The sequence below is a fragment of the Electrona antarctica genome (assembly GCF_951216825.1).
Source record: "Electrona antarctica genome assembly, chromosome: 9".
NCBI classification, from domain to species: Eukaryota; Metazoa; Chordata; class Actinopteri; order Myctophiformes; family Myctophidae; genus Electrona; species Electrona antarctica.
Window position 1 is genome coordinate 40848561 of NC_136790.1, and position 25000 is coordinate 40873560.

At 43.0% G+C, this 25000-nt stretch overlaps 3 protein-coding genes across 3 annotated transcripts in view; 2 read left to right on the forward strand and 1 right to left on the reverse strand.

Moving 5' to 3' along the window:
• il17rd (interleukin 17 receptor D) overlaps positions 1 to 13380 on the forward strand; it is a 36429-nt gene extending 23049 nt beyond the window's left edge. Inside the window, exons 4-16 of the mRNA XM_079510736.1 lie at positions 3562 to 3680; positions 4204 to 4324; positions 4603 to 4647; positions 4767 to 4918; positions 6003 to 6068; positions 6803 to 6857; positions 7228 to 7338; positions 7594 to 7778; positions 9060 to 9175; positions 9836 to 10087; positions 10811 to 11338; positions 12299 to 12579; positions 12786 to 13380. Of these exons, the coding sequence (XP_079366862.1) occupies positions 3562 to 3680; positions 4204 to 4324; positions 4603 to 4647; positions 4767 to 4918; positions 6003 to 6068; positions 6803 to 6857; positions 7228 to 7338; positions 7594 to 7778; positions 9060 to 9175; positions 9836 to 10087; positions 10811 to 11338; positions 12299 to 12579; positions 12786 to 12910 (2156 nt within the window). The 3' untranslated portion in view covers positions 12911 to 13380. The remainder of the gene's footprint in view (positions 1 to 3561; positions 3681 to 4203; positions 4325 to 4602; positions 4648 to 4766; positions 4919 to 6002; positions 6069 to 6802; positions 6858 to 7227; positions 7339 to 7593; positions 7779 to 9059; positions 9176 to 9835; positions 10088 to 10810; positions 11339 to 12298; positions 12580 to 12785) is intronic.
• cplane2 (ciliogenesis and planar polarity effector 2) overlaps positions 1 to 25000 on the reverse strand; it is a 395788-nt gene that overhangs the window by 330720 nt on the left and 40068 nt on the right. The gene's annotated exons all lie outside the window — the stretch shown is intronic.
• The window catches only part of LOC306929817 (rho guanine nucleotide exchange factor 3-like), a 33445-nt gene continuing 24764 nt past the window's right edge, over positions 16320 to 25000 (forward strand). The window contains exons 1-3 of the mRNA XM_079510533.1: positions 16320 to 16598; positions 23174 to 23240; positions 24536 to 24602. Of these exons, the coding sequence (XP_079366659.1) occupies positions 16562 to 16598; positions 23174 to 23240; positions 24536 to 24602 (171 nt within the window). The 5' untranslated portion in view covers positions 16320 to 16561. The remainder of the gene's footprint in view (positions 16599 to 23173; positions 23241 to 24535; positions 24603 to 25000) is intronic.

Sequence of the window (25000 nt, forward strand, 5' to 3'; positions counted from 1 at the left end):
GCCAGCACCTCACCAACACTGCATGGTGTGCGCCCTTTCCTGTTTTGTCTCTCAATTGCTGCTTGGGAAAGAAACAGGGTAATTCATTATTATTATTTTCTAAACAATATATTTATTGATTGATTGATGTATTGATTTTATTTTTTTCAATTATATAAAACATTACAGTTATAGCTCTCTTGTTAATAAAATGTCCAGAAAAAACACAAACATAATAGATGTACAGAACACAAATACAATAACAAAACAAACAAAACAAAAATTACAATCATAACAGTAATTAATTCATTTAGTTGTTCAGTTATAGTTATGGATTTGGTGTGGTTACGTTTTGTTATGGGTTTGGTGTGGTTAAGGTAAGTCATGAGTTTGTTCTGGTTAAGAATCATATGTCTTATCGTAACCAGACCACACACACGATTTACCTTAACCACACAAAGTCCATGCATGGGGTTTGGTGTAGTCGAGGTAAGTCATTGGTTTGATGTGGTTATGGGACGTTGTCATTACCAGAGCCATAGAGTTACGACATTGAGGGGGCAGAAAACTGAGCGCTCGAGCGCTGTTCATGCAGCCTGAACTGGGACAAGCTGGAGTTGGAAATACATGGTTTTCAACGAGGGCGGTGCAAATAAGAGCAATTTTAGGCATGTGTGCAACATGACAACTGTTTTAAAGTATTGTACAGTGACAACTAAAGTCTCTGTAATGTTTATGTTGTACTATTACTGTCTAAAAAACAATCTAAAATAAAGGGATTTAAGATCTTTAAAGCTGGGCTGTTGCCTGAGTCCAATGCATTTCTGCCAACTTCCGGTTCAGGACATGTCACTGTTTGCTATGCTCTTCGCCAATAGAAGTCTATGTAGAAAAGCCGCCATTGGACTGGCCCCATGAAGTGAACGGAGACTACGGGGTTGTCGTAACTCTGTCTTACTCTATGGCTCTGGTCATTACAAGGTTATGTGGTTATGAGTGTGGTTAAGGCAAGTTATCATGTTTTTGGTGTGGTTAAGGCAAGTTATCATGGTTTTGGTGTGGTTAAGGCAAGTTATCATGGTTTTGGTGTGGTTAAGGCAAGTTATCATGGTTTTGGTGTGGTTAAGGCAAGTTATCATGGTTTTGGTGTGGTTAAGGCAAGTTACCATGGTTTTGGTGTGGTTAAGGCAAGTTATCATGGTTTTGGTGTGGTTAAGGCAAGTTATCATGGTTTTGGTGTGGTTAAGTTTAGGATAAAGATGTGGGAGTGTTTTGACCCTGATATAATAGTGTGATGTACAATACATACTACTACTGTGCACTATATCCACCCATAGAGTCAACGTTTTCAGATCAGTAGATTACCCTGAAGGGGTGTGTGACTGTGTGTGTGTGTGTGTGTGTGTGTGTGTGTGTGTGTGTGTGTGTGTGTGTGTGTGTGTGTGTGTGTGTGTGTGTGCGTGTGTGTGTGTGTGTGCGTGTGCGTGTGTGCACGCACTGCGCGTGTGTGCATGTGCGCTCACTGCGCGTGTGTGCGTGTGCGCTCACTGTGTGTGCAAAGTATAAAGTGTCACGTGTTTCTTTTTTTTGATCTTTCCTTCCTGCTCTTTTACTAAACTGTAAGATGAACCTCCCCCCTCTCACTCTCTGAGTCGCTATAATACAATACAAGCTGTTGTCCTCTGTGTGACTGTCACTGAAAGAGAGAGACTCAGTGATCTCTCTTTCTCTCTCTCTCTCTCTCTCTCTCTCTCTCTCTCTCTCTTTCTTTCTATATATATATATCTCTATATCTCTATATCTCTATATCTCTATATATATATATGCACGCACGCACGCACGCACGCACGCACGCACGCACGCACGCACGCACGCACGCACGCACGCAGATGAAGAGGAAAAGGGTAGTGAATGAAGGAGAGACTGAGACTCTTTCTGTCTGTGGTATTTGATCAATCTGCCTCCATACAGACTACAGGAAAACCAGTTCTACGGCTTTCTCTCCCTCTTCTCCCTGTCGTTCTCTCTCTCTCTTTTCTCTCTCTCTCACCTCCTCCCCCTTTTCCCCTCACCTCTTTATCTCTCATGCTTTCTTTCTCTTCTGACCCCGACACCCCGCCTTCTCTTCCTCACCTTTCTCTCTCTGTGATGTAGTGATGGTATCGGAGAAGTTAGTAGAGGTATAGAATTTCATATATCCTTCATCTTCCCTTACTCCCTGAGTCCCCGCACAAATAATAGGAAACATTCCTGTGTGTGCGTGCGTGCGTGCGTGCGTGCGTGCGTGCGTGCGTGCGTGCGCGATAATTATACGGTAGGGAACTAGGGATGAGTTTGAACTCTTTCAGGGGCAAAGGAAGAGCTGATAATAGAGGACACTGAAGGAGGGAGGGGAAGAGGGGTGGAAAAGGGGAAATGGAAGAGAAGAGAATAAATTGTTGCCTTCAAAGTGTTAGCAGTGCTAACTCTTAGCACCACCCAACGGCATTTAGATAAGAGAGTTGCGACAACTCCGTTCACTTCATTGGGCCAGTCCACTCCGGGTGGCTATGGGGAGCTGAATAGTCACAATAGTCCCTGCACCAGAAGTTCACGTTATGCACTGAACTCTATGGGAGTCGAGTAGACAAGGCATGAACGTGATCATTTTTTTAATGACTGTGACCTTTGTAAAAAAAAAAAAATCCATGCAGACAAATGAAAGAAGACATGTCACAGGTTATTTTCTGATACCTTATTTTCTGATTTGCAAACGATATAATTATATTGACGTCTCGAAAGAGTAAAATAAGAGTTTCTGCAATGCTGCCTCTCAGTTTCTGAGCGGGCAGTATCGCGAGAATACTGCCCACGAGAATGCTGCCTTTCAGTCACTTCAATGAATGAAAGGCAACAGCCCAGCTTTAATCATCTTAAATCACTTTATTTTAGATCGTTTTTTTAGTAATAGTATAACTAACATTACAGAGACTTTAGTTGTCATTGTACAATACTTTAAAACAGTTGTCATGTTGCACACATAACTAAAATTGCTGATATTTGTGCAACTCTCATTTGTAAACAATGTATTTAAAACTCCAGCTTGCACTCTCCAGCACTGCATGGCCAGCGCTCAAGCTCTGTTTTCTGCCCCCTCAATGACGGCACTCCAAAATGTTATATTTTCAGGAAATGAAGAAAACCATATTATGTTTAAAACAAAGCAATACTGCCTCATCAAAGTTGGTATTGTGACTTATCTGACTATATATATTGTCAGATACTTGCATGTGTCATTATACAGTATTATCACCACTTCCACCCAAATCCAGCTCAAGTGGAGTTAGGTGGTAGGAGAGAGAGAAATGCTATATGAACTCATTTCTTGTCACATTGTCAGGATGTTGTTTATGTGGTTAACTAGTTTGGTATGGTTTGGCCCATATTATGGGTGCCAGTTGAACAACCAACAAATCCTTTTCAATAATGCAACACATGTTGAAAAATATATATTGAAGGTCATTCTGATGTTACACATTGCTAAAGAACTAAGAAAATAGCCTACATGTATACGAAACCTCTCTCTTTTTGTCTCTCTGTCAGGTATAGAGCACGTGAAAGGTTTCAGAATCTATTTGGAAGATAAGGATCCAGAAGGTAAACAGTGTCAACACCTCGTCCTCAAAGACCCACGTCAACTCAACTTCTCCTACAGAAACACTGTAAGTATTATGGCTAATTATTATATCATACACACTAAGACCATAGAGTTAATATCAGTACAGACCCAGTAAGACTATAGAGTTGATATCAATAAGGTCATAGTTAAAATCGGTATAAGATGTTATTGTGTGTCTGTTTAGAACCTGAGCAGTCTGCTCTTCTCAGGTTTGCTGTTTGAGACACGCGCATGTGTTTTGCACTGACAGAAATACAGCAAATTGACGCCCAGATCATTTTCATTGGTTACACTGTCCTCCCTTTGGCTGGGTGGAAGTGATGTGCGCCTGCTTGCAGACAGTCTTATGTATCTAGCACCTAGCCCACTATCTAGCCTAATGTGCTTGTAATTGTCAAGTACTTTGTGCAGTTTGGCGGTGACAACATATTCCTTTACTACGTAAAATGTCAATCACAGCCATTGAGGGAGTGGTTTGCCTCAATGTCAGTGCGGAAAAAATACACGCATTTGAGATAGACAGCTGAGACAGACTACTTGATTCATATGTTTGTTTGTTTTTTCAGAAGCTGAGCAGTCAGCTGTTCTCAGGACTGCTCTTTGACACAGACTACATGGTCCGCGTCGTTCCTTTTCCAACCTTTATGAACGACAGTTTCTTTCCTCCGTCGTTCCTCAGAACAAACTGTAAGTCTAAAAATGCACTGACTGAATCGTTTACTGACTGGAGATGGATGGATTGAGTCCAGCTAAACTTTGACATGAACTAAAAATAGTCTTGTTTCCATGTTTTTAATAATTTTTTAATGAATGTAATAAATGGTTTATTCACCGATGGTTACTGTTCTAACTGTGTGTGTGTGTGTGTGTGTGTGTGTGTGTGTGTGTGTGTGTGTGTGTGTGTGTGTGTGTGTGTGTGTGTGTGTGTGTGTGTGTGTGTGTGTGTGTGTGTGTGCGCCCTACAGCTTGCGAGGTACTGCTGGGTCCAGACAACGTTGTGTGTAAACCATGTAAGAAATTAAACAAAACTTGTAAACACACAAAACCATGAATACATGCATGTAATAGCTGTCCTGACAAACAAACAATTTGTGTGTGTGTGTGTGTGTGTGTGTGTGTGTGTGTGTAGTCTGGAGGCCCAGAAGTCTGAATGTGTCTCAGTTGGGTTCCAGCTTAAATGTGATGTTTGACCACGCCCCTGCGACCTTTGGCGTCTCCATCTACTTCCTGTTTTACAAACTCAGACAGGAAGCGGTCTTCAGAGCCCAGCCCTGTAAACCGGTCAGTCACTTTTTCATTACTTCGCTCACCTTATTCTTTCTCTACCGCTTTCCTTTATTGTCTCCACCAGGACGAAGGCATGGGGAGAGAGTATATGTTTTGCACTCCGTCCGTCCGTGTGTGTGTGTGTGTGTGTGTGTGTCCGTCCGTGTGTGTGTGTGTGTCCATCCGTCCGTCCGTCCGTCTGTGTACAGCTAATCTCCGGCACCGTTAACCGGTCGATGCCAAACTTTGCACACACACTCCCTAGATGCCAACGATGAACGGCCTGTTATAGCGCCACCAGGAGGCCGATTTTTGTAAAACACATTTTATGATATTACTCCTCTATATTTTGTCCAAAAATCCCGCAAATCGTTACACAGTATCTCTATAGTCATGTGCTCAAGACAGATCTGTCCGATATTTCATATTCCATCCTGATTCGCTAACATTGGCTTTCAAAGTTTGCAGGATTGTCCCGTTTTGAACAAAAAGCCTCAAATCATGAACGCAGCGTGCAATTTACGTGAAATCTTTCACAGACGTTCCTACTAGGCTGAGGAATATATCCCACCCTTTTCACATTGGCCTGTTATAGCGCCATCAACAGGTGGATTTTTGCAAAACACATTTTTGGAACAAAATGCCTCAAATCATCCAATTGCCATCCAAGGCATAAGAAGAAATAGCACCCTTTTCACATTGGCTTATTATAGCGCCACCAGGAGGCCACAACCTGACCTGTCCTGGTGGAGACCTGTGCCTCGAGGGGCACTTTTTCTAGTTTTCTTTTCATTTGGTGTGTTTTTTCTTCCTTACGTGTGCACACGTAACATTGTGTGTGTGTGTGTGTGTGTGTGTGTGTGTGTGTGTGCGTGCGTGCGCGCGTGCGTGCGTGCGTGCGTGCGTGCGTGCGTGCGTGCGTGCGTGCGTGCGTGCGTGCGTGCGTGCGTGCGTGCGTGCGTGCGTGCGTGCGTGCGTGCGTGCGTGTATATATATATAATAGTACAATAAAATAAAAAGGGTGGTGGCAGATGGAAGAACTTTGTGAACATGTCCTCACTACTGTATGTATGTATGTCTGGTTGTTTTTAATGTTCAGGAGTTGAACGTGTACAGAACCACCTGTGTTCTACAGGACGTGTCTCCAGGGACGTACGCTATTGAGGTACAACGCCCCCCTCCAACTAACTACTAACAACACTAACTCATTATTACTATAGTATATTAATGTTAGGCCTCTCTATTACATGTAGTTTACATGTAGTATAAGAGGGCACTTAAAAATACCTACCTACACTAAAGTAGGTCGGGAACGGTTTATTGTTGGTATCAGCCGCACAGCCGGTAACACACGGGAGTCTGTCCCCCGTTACAATGCGCTAGACCCCTCCCAGTACTTACCGCACGACTTTCCACACCCAAGCCGTGCTACTCATACACTGAGGTGGCGATGCCCGGGGATCGAATCCATGAACTCGTGGTCCAAAGGCGAGAGCTCTACCGACTGAGCTACCCGGACTACCTATAGTGCAAATATGTCATTCTGATTGGCTGGCTGAGATATGCCACATGGGGGTACGTTAATTCTCTATGACCAAGCTAATGAGAACAGATTAATCAGGTGTGTACTGTGTACAATGCATTTTTAATTCATGGAAGTTATCCGGCTTGGCAACAGTTAATCATTGATACAAGTATGTGACAATTGCAATCGGTGCCTTGAAAAAGGAATCATGATGCTCTTTGTAAATAGCTAGATGCTACTCTGCATGTTATGAACTTGTTGACATGGAATTACACCAAACAATTTTAAGTCGTTCTGTAAAAACATATCATGTTGACCATAGCAGTGTACAGTAGATAACAAACCTATTTACCCCCCCCCCCTCTCTCTCTCAGCTGAGAGATGACAATAACATCACTAGGAGACAAACTCAGTACCACGTCAGCCAAGGTGAGACACACATACATGCACACACATTATGCACAGATGTGTGCTAGTCTGTCTCATTGCTGAGTATGTACGTTTTAGGTGTGTTTGATTCTGTGCGCTTTATAGTTATACCACAGTCCAGCCGTATGTGCTTTATTCCACAGTTAGTTTTATACGCCAATATATTTCCCTTGGGTTTGCGACAGTAATTAGTTATCCAAATGTGTGTGTTAGTTTAAGAAGCCAGACTAAAGCCTTCATCGCACATCAAAAACGGCAGACCAACCAGCTCACAAGGCGTCGCGAATGAGTTGTGAGCTTGTAGGTCGTCTGTTTTCAAAGCCTTGTGGGTGCGTTGTTGTTCCAACTATGTGTTTGTGTTGTGTTCCAGTGCACTCCCCCTGGGCAGGGCCCATCAGGGCCATGGCTATCACTGTTCCTCTGGTCCTCCTGTCTGCCTTCGCTACACTCTTTACGGTCATGTGTCGCAAGAAACAGCAAGGTAACATATATTGATAAATGGAAATCATCTTGTTTTAACCCGTTAAAACCAGGAAAGCATCTGTGTCATTTTAGATTTTGGCTGGCTATTCAAAAATAGCAGATATACAAGTTCATAGCTCAAATATATGCTTCTTGGGGGTCCGTGGACCTAATTATGAGATGGCTGTCGGTGGCCAAAAACATGTCATTTACGTTTGACTTTACGTTTGCTTTGCATTTGCTCTTCTCGCCTTATACTCTTCCTTTCTCTTAGAAAACATCTACAGCCAATTGGACGAGGAGAGCAGCGAGTCATCCAGTCACAGTGCAGCGCTGGGGGCGGAACGTCCATGGCCCCGCCCCAAAGTGATGGTTTGTTACTCCAACAGAGACGGACCCAAACACACGGCTGTCATCCAGAGCTTTGCCTACTTCCTCCAAGACTTCTGTGGTTGTGAGGTCAGAAGAGTGTGTGTGTGTGTGTGTGTGTGTGTGTGTGTGTGTGTGTGTGTGTGTGTGTGTGTGTGTGTGTGTGTGTGTGTGTGTGTGTGTGTGTGTGTGTGTGTGTGTGTGTGTGTGTGTGTGTGTGTGTGTGTGTGTGTGTGTTAGAGTCCTGCATGGGCCCAAGATGTGGGCACTAGCCTGCCCCGGGTCCGTGGAGTTCAGCCCAGGCCCGGTCCAGCCCGTTATGGTACAGCCAGAGCCCGTCCCAAAGGCCGAACACCTTTTCTAGCCCGTATTTTCACTGGTGCGCGCAGCATAGCAGCAGCTGCACTGTCTTGTCTGTCTGTCTCTGCTCTCAGGCTAATAAAAACAAACCCACAAGGAACACTTACATTTTCTGCACTGTGTAAAACCAACTGGATCCTTTGTTAAAGTGATAATTCTCCTGCAGTTTTTGTGACCGCTTGTGGAGCTTATCTCCGATCGGCAACTTCTCCTACCCGTTGTGCTGTAGTGTGTGTGTGTGTGTGTGTGTGTGTGTGTGTGTGTGTGTGTGTGTGTGTGTGTGTGTGTGTGTGTGTGTGTGTGTGTGTGTGTGTGTGTGTGTGTGTGTGTGTGTGTGTGTGTGTGTGTGTGTGTGTGTGTGTGTGTGTGTGTGTGTGTGTCATGTGACTACGCAGCATGCTGCGCTGCTGCAGAAGCAAGCTGATATGCTCAGACATGACCACAATGGTCCAGGCTGGGTGAAATTCACTGCACATAATTAATAAACCCCCACGTTAGTCCAAGCCCAGCCTTAGGCCTGTTGGTCAAGTACAGGAGCGGCCCAAGCCCGGCCTGGTCGGGTCCCAACGGGCTTGCAGGACTCTACTGTGTGTGTGTGTGTGTGTGTGTGTGTGTGTGTGTGTGTGTGTGTGTGTGTGTGTGTGTGTGTGTGTGTGTGTGTGTGTGTGTGTGTGTGTGTGTGTGTGTGTGTGTGTGTGTGTGTGTGTGTGTGTGTGTGTGTGTGCGCGCGCACGTGAAAGCAACAATGTTGTCAAATGTACTTGTTAGTGAGGTTGTTCACTGATTCCTACTTGTGGACAATTGAAATGTGACTCTCTGACACCATCTAGTGGTGTTGTTGTGTGTTGGCGTGCAAGCGTCTCTTTAGTGTTGCTTTGGTGATATTACATATAGATTGGTATCTCCTAATTGCTTGACTGACTACTCCTGCATTGTTGTATGCTTTGTAGATGGACAATGGACAGACACATGTATGTGTAATATAATATTAATTGTGCTATATATCATCAGGTTGTGTTGGACTTGTGGGAGCATCTAGAGATGTGTAAAGAAGGCCAGATGTGTTGGCTCAGCAGAAGGCTGGATGAATCCAACTACATCATCACTGTCTGTTCTAAAGGACTACGGTACGTGTCCTACTCTCCATTTTTATGGGTCATGAGTAAATATCCGCTTTTGTCTCCTCCATTTCCTCCATTCAAAAAAAAGTATATATATTTCAAAAGTATTTCATAAAAATAATAATAATTATAATCAATTTCATAGACAATTTTTAAAAATGTTTAAGAAGTACTGAAAATTGCAGATCCGCAAGCTCACAATGTTATGCGAAGCAACACGCTGTAGATTTGCTATTTTCGCTCATTTATAAAAAATCACACCCATGTGAACTGAGTGGTGCAAGGTCTTATATAGTCTGATCAGCTATGTCAGTGACGTCACACACTAACCATAGCAAACATGCTCGTTTTTTTGGTACAAACAAACACAGGTACACGGGTACACGGGTACAAAGCCAGTTGTTGGAGTGGTTTGCACCACTCAAAAAGTTGAGAAGCACTGGTTCAGTCAGACTAGAGCGTATGCACACATTAACACTAAAATATGAGTTATGTTATTTCTCCCCTATACTTAAATTGCCAGACCTCCCACCTACTACAGACAGATACATGCTACACCTCACCTCTGTGTGTGCTCATGCCTTTTTTGTGCACCCCCATAATCACTATTCTATCTATTCTTTAGCACTTCATACGTGTTTCTGTATTGTTCTCTGACTCTTCCAGGTACTATGTGGAGAAGAAGAACCGTCGGGGGAAGACTCCCGTGAGCCGCCGCAGCAACGCCAGCAGCGTCTCTCCAAACGCTGGAACGGGAAATGACCTGTTCATTGTCGCAGTGGCAATGATTGCGGAGAAGCTGCGATTGGCCAGGCAAAGTGAAGGGGGCGGGGCCCATGAACTGAGTCGCTACATGGCGGTTTACTTTGATTACTCCACAGAGAACGATGTTCCTACAGTACTCAGCCTGGCAACCAGGTAGAGTTATTACAGTAATGAATAATGGTTAATGCTGCTACTAATGCCATTAATATGACCGTATTATTGAAATCCGATTGGTCACTATAGTATGAGTATTATTACTATAACTACTATTACTAGTATAACTTGTACTATTACTACTATATGCCACCACTAGTACTGTATTACTACCACTTGGCCTTTCCTACTATCACTAGTGCTATTCAGTGTCCCTTAGCCAGAACCTGAAGGTGGAGGGATTTTGGGGTTCTCAAAATGCATTTTGTGCTCAAACACGAAGATTTATGTATATATATATATATGGTATATTTGTGCACAGTAATGAGCAGGAGAATATCTGTCTAGTTTATATATGAATTGTGCATATAACCAGTCACAAATCAGTCAGTCACACATCAACAACTAGTGATGGCACAGATTGGCCTTGTATCCTCATATTTCAATTTTTTTGTGCTTTTTTTCTTTTTTTTCATAAATGAATGCACTAGACTAGAGTAAACATTTCAGATCTTCTGTGCGTCGTCATACTCCACTCCAACATGCCATTTAATTTATAAAGACATTATGATGGTCAGAGCCATCTTTCATCATTAACTATCAATAAAGACAGAAAAAGCACAAAGAAGAAATCAAGGCCAGCCACACCTTCATGCATATACACTATAGTAAGGGAAACCCTGCTATTACTTCTCCTAATAATGCCCGTATTCATCTCCTTAGGTTTAAATTAATGGACCAGTTGCCCCAGTTGTTCAGTCGTCTCCACTCCAGTCAGAGCAGTTTGTCAGACAGGGAGTCCCAGCCGGTCAACGTCTCCAGGAGAAACTACTTCAGGAGCCGATCAGGACGATCTCTGTACGTCTCCATATGCAACATGCACCAGCACATGGCACACAACCCACACTGGTTCAACAAACACACTCCTCCTGCAGAGGGAGGGCCCTCTACCTCCTCCTCTTCACCACCGTCACCACAATCCCCAGACTCTCTTCCAAAAACCACCTCCTCCTCCTCCTCCTCGTCATCTCCTGCTAAGGAGAGGTTGAAGTCTGGGTTGGTGTTGAACGAGGTGGTGGTGAGGAGTGCGTCACTGGGAGGAGATGGAGGAGTGTTGAGAAAAAACGCTCTTGTCCTGACCCCCGGGTCGAGTACTGGTGTCGGCCTGGGTACCAGTCTGAGCTGTGGCAGTGGATGTCCAAGTCCCAGCATGCCTCACTGTTCTACATCTGCACCTGCAGCCAGTACAAGGTAATCATGTTTCTAATTAATTGTTTCATTATTTAGGGTTAGTTCAAATTGGTCATCTTTAAGCACATTTTGAGGGGCGCTAGCGCCTCCTATATTCAACTATAGTGTAGATTCTTGTCCTAACACAAACATTAAATGCCATTGACAATGAATGGAGAATTTACATCCTATGTAGACGAGCAATTGACAATGAATGGAGCTCCATAAGAGCACCCCTCACTTCACACGGGTGTGATTTTTTTTAATATCGTCACTGTCTGGAGGAAACCACCTAATTCCATTTGTTGGTTACAAACATCACACCTGTGTGAAGTGAGGGGCGCTCTTATCATCGTACATCATCCATTCATTGTCAATGGGAATTTAATCTTTGTGTAGGGAAATACCAATTTGCTCAGACACTTGATGTAAATTCTCCATTCATTGTCAATGGCATTTAATGTTTGTTAAGGGCCTTTCAAATGTGAAGCGATATAACGCGCCTATAGTTCATTTTCAATGAGACCTTCGTTTTTGCACGGAGAAGTCGCGGTGCGACAACACAAGCGTATTTACATGAGCGGGGTCCCGTGAATTTGTTGTGCGCATGCATGCTCGTTTCGTGCACACGCCCGCGACTCACCACATCTGGATTCTGTTTAGCTTTTTTATTACGCTTGTGTTGTCACGCCCCTCTTGAGAAGACCTGTAGCAGACCTCTCGTTGATCCTTCCCGTTTGAATGGCCCTTTAGGACGAAAATACTGATTTGCTCATGACACATATTACTTTGTTTTTTCATTTCCTGAAAAAATGTAATGTTTAATTTCCTGAAAAATGAACATTTTGGAGTTAGGTGGCTTCTTCCCGACAACAGAGATATTATACTTTTTTCAAAATATTCCAATATAAATATCTCATCCTAGCAGTTTGTCTTCACTTTGTTCTCAGCCTGATATCTTCCTTGTTGTTCTGATCCTAGCAGGTCCAGTCCTGGGTTTGCCTTCAGAGAATCCTCCTCCTCTGCTCCCTCCATCCAGGATGCAGTCTGTGGCTCCTCCCTGCGCCCCTCCCCACCTCCACCCCTTCTCCAATCAGGAGACCCCTCCTCCCCTATGGAGGCCCCTCCCCCCAGGGACTCGGGGATATATGATTCATCGGTGCCATCCTCTGAGTTGTCCATTCCCTTGATGGAGGGGCTTTCTCATGACCAGGCGGACTCCTCCTCCTTGGCTGACAGCGAATCGTCTTCCTCTGGCCTGGGTAAGGCTGAATGCTGTTTGGTTGTATAGTGCTTCTACAACTTACAGTATGTACAATTTAACCAACCACATATTAACCAATGGAACATCAGTGAAGCTAAAACTGTATTATGTTTCTTTGTGTGTGTGTGTGTGTGTGTGTGTGTGTGTGTGTGTGTGTGTGTGTGTGTGTGTGTGTGTGTGTGTGTGTGTGTGTTTGTCTGTTAGGTGATGAGGAACCCCCTGCTGTTGGTTCACTGCACTGCAGAGCGGCCACTGTGTGTAAAGCTGAAATGCATCACCAGCTCCCCCTACAGCACGGAGACAGACTTACACCTGTGGCACCACTGTAACCCTACCTACCTACTACTCCCGAGTAGCAACACCATGAAGAGGCATTGATGTCATCGGATTGGAAACTGTGTCTAGGAAGTGGAATCATTGTTTTGGAGTGGTTGTTATTCAGTCGTCAAGGAAACAGGACATGAAGACTAATAAATGTACTCAAATAGCACGTGGCAAGTTTGTCTGCTGCGCACTGTCACACCCTCTTTTGGCAAATGGGCATGGAAAGTGCATCAGTAATTTCTTGGCCCCACTTTTCCACCAAGGCAAAGCCAGGCATAACTGCTCGAGATATCCTGCTAATAGTCAGACAGACAAAAACATTATCTTCTTGGTGGAGGTAACACGTGTGGCGTACGGGACACAGTTACTGACGGTGATCACTATGTTCTAGAGTGACTAAGAGAAGTGGTGATGTCCTCAAACTCAAACTCCCATAAAGAAATGGGCAGGATGCCACCATGTGGGACACGAAGGAACACACACACACACACACACACACACACACACACACACACACACACACACACACACACACACACACACACACACACACACACACACACTCACTCACTCACTCACTCACTCACACACACACACCAAAGACTGACTGACTGTGTGGGTTATATGGTACAGTATGACTGGCTCATTGGTTTGTATTCTGTAACTATTTACTTCTATTCATCATCCTTTCCTTTGTCCCTACATACCAATTGTATTAGGAAGGCATAGTTATGTTTGTGTGTGTGTGTGTGTGTTTACTAATTTATTACTGAAGAAATCATGTACTGAATGAAACATGGGGACAGAGTGACATTCCAATGCACCGCCATTCCAAGTAACTACGTGGCGTCCGCGTTCGGTTAGGGTTAGGGACAGGGTTAGTCATGTGGAAGAGTCTGAATGGCGGTGTGTCTGAATGCCGGCGTGTAACCAAGAAATATGAGGCTTAGCAACAGTAGTGAAAAAACCACCGTGCAGTGAAGCACTTTGATTGTGACCATGCAGCTGGACAATGTTTCCAGTTACACAACAGAGTGAGACGAAACAGGTGATACTGTGGGATTAAAGCAATGCCCAGGCAACTTGTTGGGCAGTAGAATTGCCCAACACGCTGGTTGATAAAGGTATTATATAGATATTAGTAGATGTTTTCTTGTTAAAATAAGTGTTAACTAGCTCTATATTCCGATTCCGCATTCTAGCAGCAATTATTGGTGCTGAGTGTTGGTTCAGTAACAGGGGTGTCCCCGTCGTCCCCCCCCCCCCTCCAGTTCTTTAGTAAACAAAATACATTTTCATGTCGGGATACTATAATTTCATCCAATCAGGAGAGAGAACTGGAATACTATAACGTTGAAGCTGATAAATTATCTTAGTTGGGTTCCCTCTATCCTGATTGGATAACGGTATCCTGACCTGAAAATGTTTTTACAAAACATTTGGAGAGATCAGGAACAAACACCATATAGCAATGATTACTATACTATGCAATACTATACTATACAGTTGACCACTAATGTTTGAATAAATAACATTGATATCGGTAGTCGAATTTCATTAAAGGGCAAATCCACTAAAAACAGAATCCATATTATTACAATAACCTTGGACACTTTATTCTTAGTTTATGAACTTAAAGAAGTCGCTTTCCAAAGTTTTAGCTATAGTAAATAAATCAATAAATACTAGCTGTATTACAGAGCTTTTCTAGCTGCAGTAGAGTTTTCTAGCTATAGTAGGGGATTGATCAAAGAGGGAAATTCTACAAGCCTAGACTATCTAGGAGGCCAGTATAATATTTCATTGTGGGCTAGTGCAAAAGAGGTTTTCCTTCATTGACAGAGTGAATGGAAGAGAAATGCTGACATATATAAAATCCATGTGTAGTTATTTTTTTTTAATAGACTATTTTTCTACTTTTATAGATGGTACAGTGGAGGGAGACGGTAACAGAGAGTGGGTTTCTACTTTAATAGATGGTACAGTGGAGGGAGACGGTAACAGAGAGGGGGTGGGATTAGTACCCAACACTCCATGATGATACAGTTGTATGGTACTCATGCTAACGGCATCCCACACATTTTCAATATATTCAACATTTATTCCAAAACACTCAACATACGTTCAGTGTTTTTACTGTTTTTCTATTTATGAGCTCTTATGGTGCATAGCTGACACATCAACATACTGTACATTAACCACGGTCCATTATAAAGTAATGCCATATCAAGTTTTTGTTGTTGTTGAGGTTTTAGTCATTTTTTCTTTTCTTTTTTTAAGGGAGATTACACGTTTTATATTTGTACATTTGACTTCTCTCTATTTTTCAGTTTTGTAAAGTTAGAGGATTTATTTTTCTGTATATGATTCTTGTTTCTATATTTGATATAAATGTACTGTTTTGCAGTATCATAAAGTGGGGAGTTAAATAAACATCCTGCAATGAAAAACGGTTTAATTTCTTATTTGACCAAGTCGTCAACACAACAAGCTTTATTTTTTTAAGTAAAATGTATCGCGTTTAAAAATGTAGAAGTCGGGGGCCTTGGGTCGGTGGTTGTCTAGAAATAACAATGTTGCCCATATGAGATATCTGTCTGTGTCCATTTTACTCTGATAGTGGGTTCTACGGGTACAACAAGGTATTGCATAACTACTGGAGGGGCATGTCTTCCCACTGGTCATCGTTATGGTTGTTATATGTACATAAGTAGTGAACACATGTGCAACCTGCAGGGTAGGCTATGGGATTTTTTTAAACACTCGTAAAACATAAATAAATACTACTTTAAGATAATATCCCACTTCCCCACAGCCACAGGCCCACACAAGTACATTTTGTACAAATACTTGTGTTTCAGGATTCTGCTTTTGAAAAGAATATATAGGAAACTGTAATGTCCATTGAGAGCAATGGTATATACCCCCAAAATAAATTTGGGCAGGTGCTGAGCGACTAACAATTATACAGAATAAAAAGAAAACGCTCGCACAAACGTCACAACTTTAATTTCCACCCCTAAATCTGACATGGGATCTTATAACTCACTCACACTTAAGTTGAAAACTAATAGTAAGCTAAAATAAATGGCAAAGAATGGATCAAGGCCAGACTATCTCTGTGTGTTCGTGTGTACCGTGTGTGCGTGCGTGTGTGTGTGACTGTGTGTGTGTGTGTGTGTGTGTGTGTGTGTGTGTGTGTGTGTGTGTGTGTGTGCGCGTTCGTGCTATCTTCATCAAGCTGACATGATGACTTTTAGTTCATCTCGCTTTTAAACACACACACACACACACACACACACACACACACACTGTGACACACACACACACACACACACACACACACACACACACACGGACACATCCTACATTCGGGCGGTGCTAGTCTTCAGTGTATGTGCTGTGAAGCGTCAACGCGTTGGAACAACATGAGGTTGATGGAGTTCAAATGGCTCAACCCAACCACAACACACTAGTTGCCGACTTGTCCAAAGCAGTTGAGTGTCCAGAAACTACCGACTGAGACATTTACAGTGGAATTATTGTGGAAATATTGTCGTGAATGAATAATACATGCGAGCGGAGCGGCTGCGCCACTTTAAAGTTCGGTTTAAGACAAGTTACTTGACGAGATTGTAGCCTATGCTGGAATAACAATGAATCAACAGGTGATGACGGAGAGCAAGTTTCAGGGTAAGAGAATACTTTTTAATGTAGGAAATGGTGTTTCCTATATTACAATATCATTACTGCCTAAATACACACTTCAGTGAGATCAAGTGTTATGTAGGCTTACTGCACATGTAACATGTTTGTTTATAAACGTGAGGTCAGGTCTGTGCATGTTGGAGGAGGATAAGGCACTCAGGCACATTTACACTTTTATTTCGGAAATAGGCTACTGGGAAATGTTTCGATAACAGTCCGTGAATCATTAAGGAATGACACACTGAGTGATAGGCTACACAATTCACACCGATAGACAGTTTAAAAACATATGACTAATGCCGAAAGACTCCCATATATGACATTATTATGTGAGCTGTTGTGACAGGAGAAGGATGTCCACCATAGCAACAACGTTGCACTGTGTGCTATTTTCAAATACATTTGAATAATTCTGCAGCTATTCGTTGTTAAATGTATATATTACCAAGTGACTGCTAAACCTAAATAACTTTGCCTCTAGGCTCTAGTCTAGAGAGACGTTATATGACGGCGCAAGTCCTCCTGACAAAGGAGAATGGAGAGAGAGGGAGGGAGAGAAACCAGTTTATGAGCCAGTCGACTGACTGAACACACACACACACACACACACACACGCACACACACACACACACACACACACACACACACACACACACACACACACACACACACACAGTTACACACACACACGGTTGCACACACACACGGTTGCACACACACACACACACACACACACACACACACACACACACACACACACACACACACACACACACACACACACACACACACACACACAGAGTGAGGTGAGGAATGCTGCTCTTGTTCTACTGGAAAATAATGACAATAATGAGATGTGATGTGAATAGAATTTCTCCAGTTTCTCCAGTTCACATCCTAGATCAGGATAATTACAATCAGCCAAAACGAGTAGTTCTAGTAGGCTAAAATACATCTTAGATCCACTGCAGTACAAGGATCATATAGACCAGGCAGTAACAACCACAAGTAATTGGTAAATGAACTAACAAAGACTGCACCTCAACAGAATACAGTGACTATTTGTTGTGATTGTCTGCAGAGTGCAGACTGACGTAATGAATGACAGAGAGGTCCTAATGGAGGGTCGTGGGGTGGAATCCAGGAACATGAGACTCACGGTGGGAGCAACGTCTCAAAAGAGCTTCAGAAACAGAGGAATGCATGGGCTTTTTGGATGTTGTTGGACTGTGGTAGGCTTGAGATAACCGGTGATCAATGATTAAGTGTGGATGCCAAGCCTGTAGACCACAGAAGCATGGCTATACATAAGGAATGGAATGGCCTGAATAAATGTGTCATGGTCATGCTATGCCTATACAGGAATGGTCATATACAGGAATTCAGTGCATGGTTTGCCTTGTCATGTCAATATTGTGCTTCTTGGAGTTGATTATTATTATGGGTTCACAGAAGCGGTGTGGAACCAATAGTGTGAGAGATGATTTAATTCCAGTTTTTCTCTCTGATGGAGAGTGGATCTAGAGGAGAAGGAGTGCAGCTCATTAATGAATTAAAGTAGTGGGAAATAGGCTATAATCATCTATAAATTGGGGTGGAATAGGAAGATGGGATGGGTGAGTCCAAATTGTTCAGTCTTTCTTTCCGTATTTGAGGTTGTAGATGAGGTGTCGGGGTATGAACTAAAATTATGCGTATCCAGGCGATGGGCGTAGGTGTCATTCAAAAGGTTTTAATAATTTAATTTAATATTAACTATAATAATAGTTTTGTTGAAGGTGGTCTTCTAGAGACCCAGTTCAACAAAACTGTACTTCCTCCCAGTCCATAGACCCCCATAAACCTCCATTTCCCAAAACAAGATGGGAAAAGGAAAGAAACCTCAGGAATTATAACAAAAGAGGGGGACCCCCTCCTTCCAGGACGCTGATCGGGCGGCAATTTAATTCATTATCCTCAGATGCAGATGTATTGGACATTCAGTTCATAGTAACACTTTAATTCCGTGTTGAACATGGGTATGATTTGCTTTTTATGGCGTGGCACCTAGGGGCTGAGCAGACTAGAAGATGATCTATTCTACATTATATGTTTGTCCATTGTCTGTGTGTCCGTACTCCGTAGCTAATCTTGCAATTACTGAACTAATCAAGGCCAAATGTCTTGTGCACACTGCTGGCACGGGTGAAATCAGCTGCCAACTATATCTGTGATAATCTGCGAGACATAACAGGGGTTCTTGGCCCTTGCATCCAGCAGCCCAAGTCAGTAGGCTATAGTCCCCTTGAGGTGCACCGCACGTGGAAGCCATGGGTGAGTCTTGTATGTTGGACTCCGTTGCCTCAGTCTTAACCGGCCACAGTCTAAAACTTTATCAGCAAAACAAAAGCTGTTTGCGGTTGGCACAAAAAATAGTGGCGCAAGCAGGATTCAAACCCGGGAGGTGTGGATTAGTCTAATAACTAGCCAGCCATGCTATCGAGCTGGCTCCTCTCCATCCCCTCCCCATATTTCTGGCAGAAGCCCTTGACCATAGATATATAAAAAATAAATTCCTCATTAGCCCCTGCAGTTCGTTGTCTCCAGCGTTAGGCGGAAGTCAAACGGAAGTGAGGAAGGCACTCTGCATCGCTGCCACTCAAGTGACTACTGGCCAATCACAGAGTGTCTTTTCCGGGATTTATGTTATTGCCTGTCTGATTGGCCTACCGAATGTCCCAATCTGTTACGCATATGGAAACTTGGCAAGCTTCTGCTATGCTTCATCAGGTTCATCAGGTCATGATTCATCAGGTCACTGGTTGGCTTGATTCAGCCAACCAGTGACCTGATGAATCATGGCCATAGAACTTGAGGTTGTCGTTCTTAAACAGAAATGGGAAATGGCAAAAAAAAGGTACAAGACTGTACATTTTAAAGGTAGACGGAACTACTCATCCCATAAACGATTGCATATGCACCATGCGTTGGGAGTAATTGAATTCCTCTTGACGTAATTAAGTGTTTTTAAGATTGTGATCTGACTGTCGTATGCAAGTCCACTGAGGCTAGGTGGATGATATCTGTCGTATGCTAGTCCACTGAGGCTAGGTGGATGATATCTTTCTCTCATTTCACCCTAGGGATCTGGGCTAGTGTTGATGATGATGTCATGATGAGTCATGGTCATACAGGAAGTCAGTGAATGGTTTGCCTTGTCACATCGATATAAGAGAGAGAGAGTTGTAAATTGTAAATTGTGTGAGAGAGACAGACAGACAGACAGACAGACAGACAGACATCATGACGTAAAATAGACACTATAAAAAATGACACTATTTGCTCATACACTGACGTAAAATTCTCCATTCATTGTCAATGGGAATTTAATGTTTGTTTAAGACGAAGTTTGGGGACAGTTTTGGACACTAGTAACCAAAAGCTGGATAAACATAATAACTAGAGAATACTGTTCCTGAAGAAACAGTGTGGTCTCCAGTAGATCGCTATATTGATGATGATGATGCATTGATCCACATGATGTCACAGCCCAGTAGCCAATGAAAACGGGACAGGAATAAAGAGGGCAGGAATAAAGAGTTGCAATAGTGGGTATGCACGTGACATCATCATAGCTGGAAGTTATGCAGTTAACGCCTACTGAGTGGACAAAAGTACTTTCTGGCCTTGACAGCCCATACACCCAAACAGAAAAGTTCTATCTGACTGCATTGAACAACGTTAAACGACGTTAAACTCACTTTGACACTCAATTTGCCACTCACTTTATGCATGCGCATGCCTCTGGCCAGTCACAATTTGCGTCCTCACTTTTCCATCTTCACTTTTATCCTCACTTTTTATCCTCAATACGTATTTTGCTCAGCCAATCAAATCATCGCTATTATTACACAAACACACAAAGCTAGGCATACGAGGTGCTGGCACCCCTCAAAAATAGACTTTAGAGAACTATTGTCAGTATTGTGGGCTCGCTACTCGAGCCCACAACTAGAAAGGTGTACTGAGCAGAAATCTCCAGGAGGCACGCCCCCTAACAATATTAGCGATGTACACACTACACACTCACAGTCATATTTCTGACCACAGCCATGAAAGTAGTGCAGCGTGTGATTAACAGTTGTACATCTCTACTGTCTTCCTCCCTCTCTCTCATGCACATTGTCTACCTCCATCCATCTTTCTCTTGTGATGCTTGCCATGTGATGATGTCTTATGGAAACAAGACTATGTTTGTTTCTACAAACATACAGTAGTCTAGGGCTCTAGGCTTTACTGGGGCCTTACGATCAAATCTGATCATACAGTAACACACATTTGGTGAATGAGGGCCATTGAGAGAGCTCATACGTTATCAAGCCGATTGTAGAGGGACATTTGGATAGGTTGTTCCAGTCATGTTTCACAGACATGGAGGGGAGCTGTGCTGGACTGGGGAGCTGTGCTGGACTGTCCTTAGACAGAGGCCAGCATACATAAACTTCCTGCAAACGTTCAAGAAGAACATTCAGACCATGGCCTGCAGATGAGGGTTGAAAGCATAACTCACATAATCATATCTCACACTTTTGGTGCTTAATTCAAAACCCAACCTGGTAACTAAAACCCTCTGAGAAACATTTCTCCTACTTTCATTTATCCTTTGAGTACATGCACACAGAGGCACTTACATGAGATGTAAGTGCCTCTCTTTAAAACCCAAGGGAAACTTTGACAGGAAAAGACTCGCTCACCGTATAGAATATAGAAGTAAAACTCCTTAAACTGAGACTTAGAAAAATATTTCTTCTTTATTTTAACATGCTCAAAGTGCTCGTGCTCAAAGTGCAATTTAAAAAGCAAACGTTTCGGTCCTAGGACCTTCGTCAGTGCTATATGACCGAAACGTTTGCTTTTTAAATTGCACTTTGAGCACGAGCACTTTGAGCATGTTAAAATAAAGAAGAAATATTTTTCTAAGTCTCAGTTTAAGGAGTTTATATACTATATTCTATACGGTGAGCGAGTCTTTTCCTGTCAAAGTTTCCCTTATGTTTTTGAGACCACCGCTACCGTAGTTAAGTTTGGAAAGAAAAAGGACGACGAAAGGCGCAACAGTTTTCTCAGTGTTTCTCTTTAAAACCCAACATACCCTTCTCCAGCGGTAACCTAATGCAAATGTTGGTTTCGGCTAAACATTTTAGTAACTTGCCCCATTCCATGTGCTGCAGTGAGGGACCTGAGGAATGCTTGCAAAAAGATAGCAAAGATAATTCAGGCTTTGGATCCCAAATTGGCTAGCATGAATTAGTATGCTGTTGTGGATGGTCATGCTTTGAATTGCAGTGTATTTAGTGAAATGCACATTTCAGTTAGCTAACCCTGCCTCCTTGTTATTGTTTTTTGCAGTCATGCACTTACCAAGACCAAGTGTATATATAGTTTATAATAGGGACAATACCTGTTACATAGCAGTAGCCTATTTTTGCTATATTTGTAACTGGTTTGGGCAATATGATACATACCGTAACCATACCGTAAGTTTTACATCTGGTTTGACACTATAGTCATATGTATTTGTACTTTCATATAGCCTTTTGATCTGCTATAGTTTTCTTTCCTCATCTATGTGAGAGCATCGGCAAATAAAGGAAAAACAGTGCCATCTTTTCCTTTGAATTGAGTCAACAGTCTGTCTCGAAAAGACTAATGTGAGAGTAATGTAACTCCTTGTTTGTGAACATACTGGGTGAATAAAGCTCATTCTGATGACGGTGGCACGCTGGGCAAGATCTATCCGGTTGAATGTCTTTTACGGAAGTAGCGGAATTTTGCGGAAGTACCGCCGACGCCGTACGACTGTTTCCCTATAGACACACTGCATTGGTTTGTGAAGAGGCTTTTCTCTTCGCAGATAGTTAAGTGAGGCTATGAAGGTCGATAGAGGTCAGAGTAGGTCAGTGCTGGGTTTTACCCGTGGAGTGTCTTTGTAGCATGTGTGTGCCACATGTTATGCAGATAATGGCCCAGCAGCCACATCTGCTCCAACGAAAACCATTATATTTCTGCATATAAATACAGAAACATGCAGGGAATATTGTGCGCTGGTTCCTATGGTGGGTTAAGAAAATAACAATGCTTTTTGCCAGCATGACCTGCCTCACCGCTTTTTTGCCTAGTCCTATATCTTGTTTTACTTCAGGTATGAATCAACCAACAGCTGACAACAAGAACAAGAAAGCATTTGGAACAAGAAAGCAACAAGAAAGCATTTGGATGAAACCATCTATAACAGAGACAAACTCTTCAAAAGTCTCTCTTTGTAGTGTGTCTTATCCTCTTGTTCCGCTATTGTAATTTCAATGTACTGACCATTACTGACCACTAGATGGGCTGCGTGCTCTAGCACTGTGGTTATCAAACATTTTAATTTCAAGGACCCTCAGTTTGACCCCAATAACTGAGAGTGTACAAATGGAACCAAATGGAGCCGAAAGGGTCAATCATTTAGCTGGGGATCCCCTAGATTTCTGCTTTAATTTGCTTCTCTTTCTCCCTCTCTCTCTCTCTCTCTCTCTCAGGCCGTCAGTCGAAAAGACGACATCTTTCTCTCTCTTCTCCTCCCTTGACTGATGGAAGCTCAGAGGGGTAAGACAGATACACACACACACACACACACAGTCACACACAGTCACACACGCACGCACGCACGCACGCACGCACGCATGCGCGCACGCACGCACGCACGCACGCACGCACGCACGCACGCACACACACACACACACACACACACACACACACACACACACAGTTTCTAGAGCCTTCACAGGCCCCAAAACTCTAGCCCTAGCTCTGGCTCTGGCCAGGCTGGCCGCTGTGGTGTTACTGTAAATGTTTGCATGAAAGCCTACAAGTAGATATGACAATCAGACCACAGGACAGACAAGGAACTGTTGGCAGTAATAACTGATAATAACACATTCACGTCAACAGCAGTGAATACATTTAGGCACGTTTCAGATACCGTCAGAGTCACGTGCAGTCTTCTAACAACATAACACAGTGTCAGAAGTAGGTATAGCCAAATGCTATCTCTGAGGAGCATCCATTTAGATTTAATGCATGGGGATGATATCTTACACAGGCTTATTCTGACAGCCGTGCAAGATGAATTCACGAAAATATATTTTAAAAATATCTTTACATTTTATTTTTTTCAATTCGAATTTCTCTAAATGTTTTTTTTTGTGGCTTTTGCCTTTATTTTATATTTTTCATGGAGGGACAGACAGTAGGCTGACAGGAAATGGGGAGAGAGATGGGGGGAAGACATGCAGTGAAGGCCGTCAAGATCGGGAGTCGAACCCGCGGCGCACTGCCAGACTGGATTACCAGCCAAGGTGCCTGGACCGCTGAGCCACGGCCCAGGCTCAATTCGTATTTCTGATAAGCTTCTAATATAGGCTTCAATTATTTTTTATTTATATTTGATTTATATAAAATTGTGATGATTTACAATTTGACAAAACGGAAGCGGGGAAGAGACGCCACATCCGCTTCACCCCCAAATAGCTTTCAGAGCTTCCGGCCGTGCTCCAGACTGTATGAATAGTATGATGGAAACAGTCTGACTCGAGAGACTACTATAGCACCAACTATAGCCATATGGAAAGCTTCACTTCAAGTGTGTCATCTACTGCAAAGAACTTTACTGACATTGTCAACCAGTAAATAGCATCACAAAATCTTTCAATGGAAGAGTAGAGAGACAATCTGCAAACACTGCAGATTGCTGCTAGTTTTGTTGTTAAAATATAATCATAAAGATTGGTTAACTTGACGATTTACTCGATTTAAGCTTTAACTCTCTCTCTCTCTCTCTCTCTCTCTCTCTCTCTCTCTCTCTCTCTCTCTCTCTCTCTCTCTCTCTCTCTCTCTCTCAGGCCATCGGTCAAAAAGAAGACATCTTTCCCTCTCCTCTCCTCCCCTGACAGATGGAAGCTCAGAGGGGTAAGATACTATACAGTGTCACAAAGTATAAAAACAACACAGAGCTACAACATTGTGCGCGCGCGCTCGCGCGTGCGTGCGTGCGCGTGCGTGCGTGCGCGTGCGTGCGTGCGTGCGTGCGTGCGTGCGTGCGTGCGTGCGTGCGTGTGTGTGTGTGTGTGTGTGTGTGTGTGTGTGTGTGTGTGTGTGTGTGTTTACCACATTATAAAAACACTTAACAACACTCCTCTGAAACGGGTTGATGACTAGTATTTGGGTTCATATATATCTTCTTCCCAAAAGGACTTTCAAAATAGGAAGGGTATGGCCTGTTCAGCCTGCAATGACATGCATAAGATCTGGTCATCCCAGCTTAGTAAGATGTTAAAAGTAGGGATGTCCTGATACACTTTTTTCGC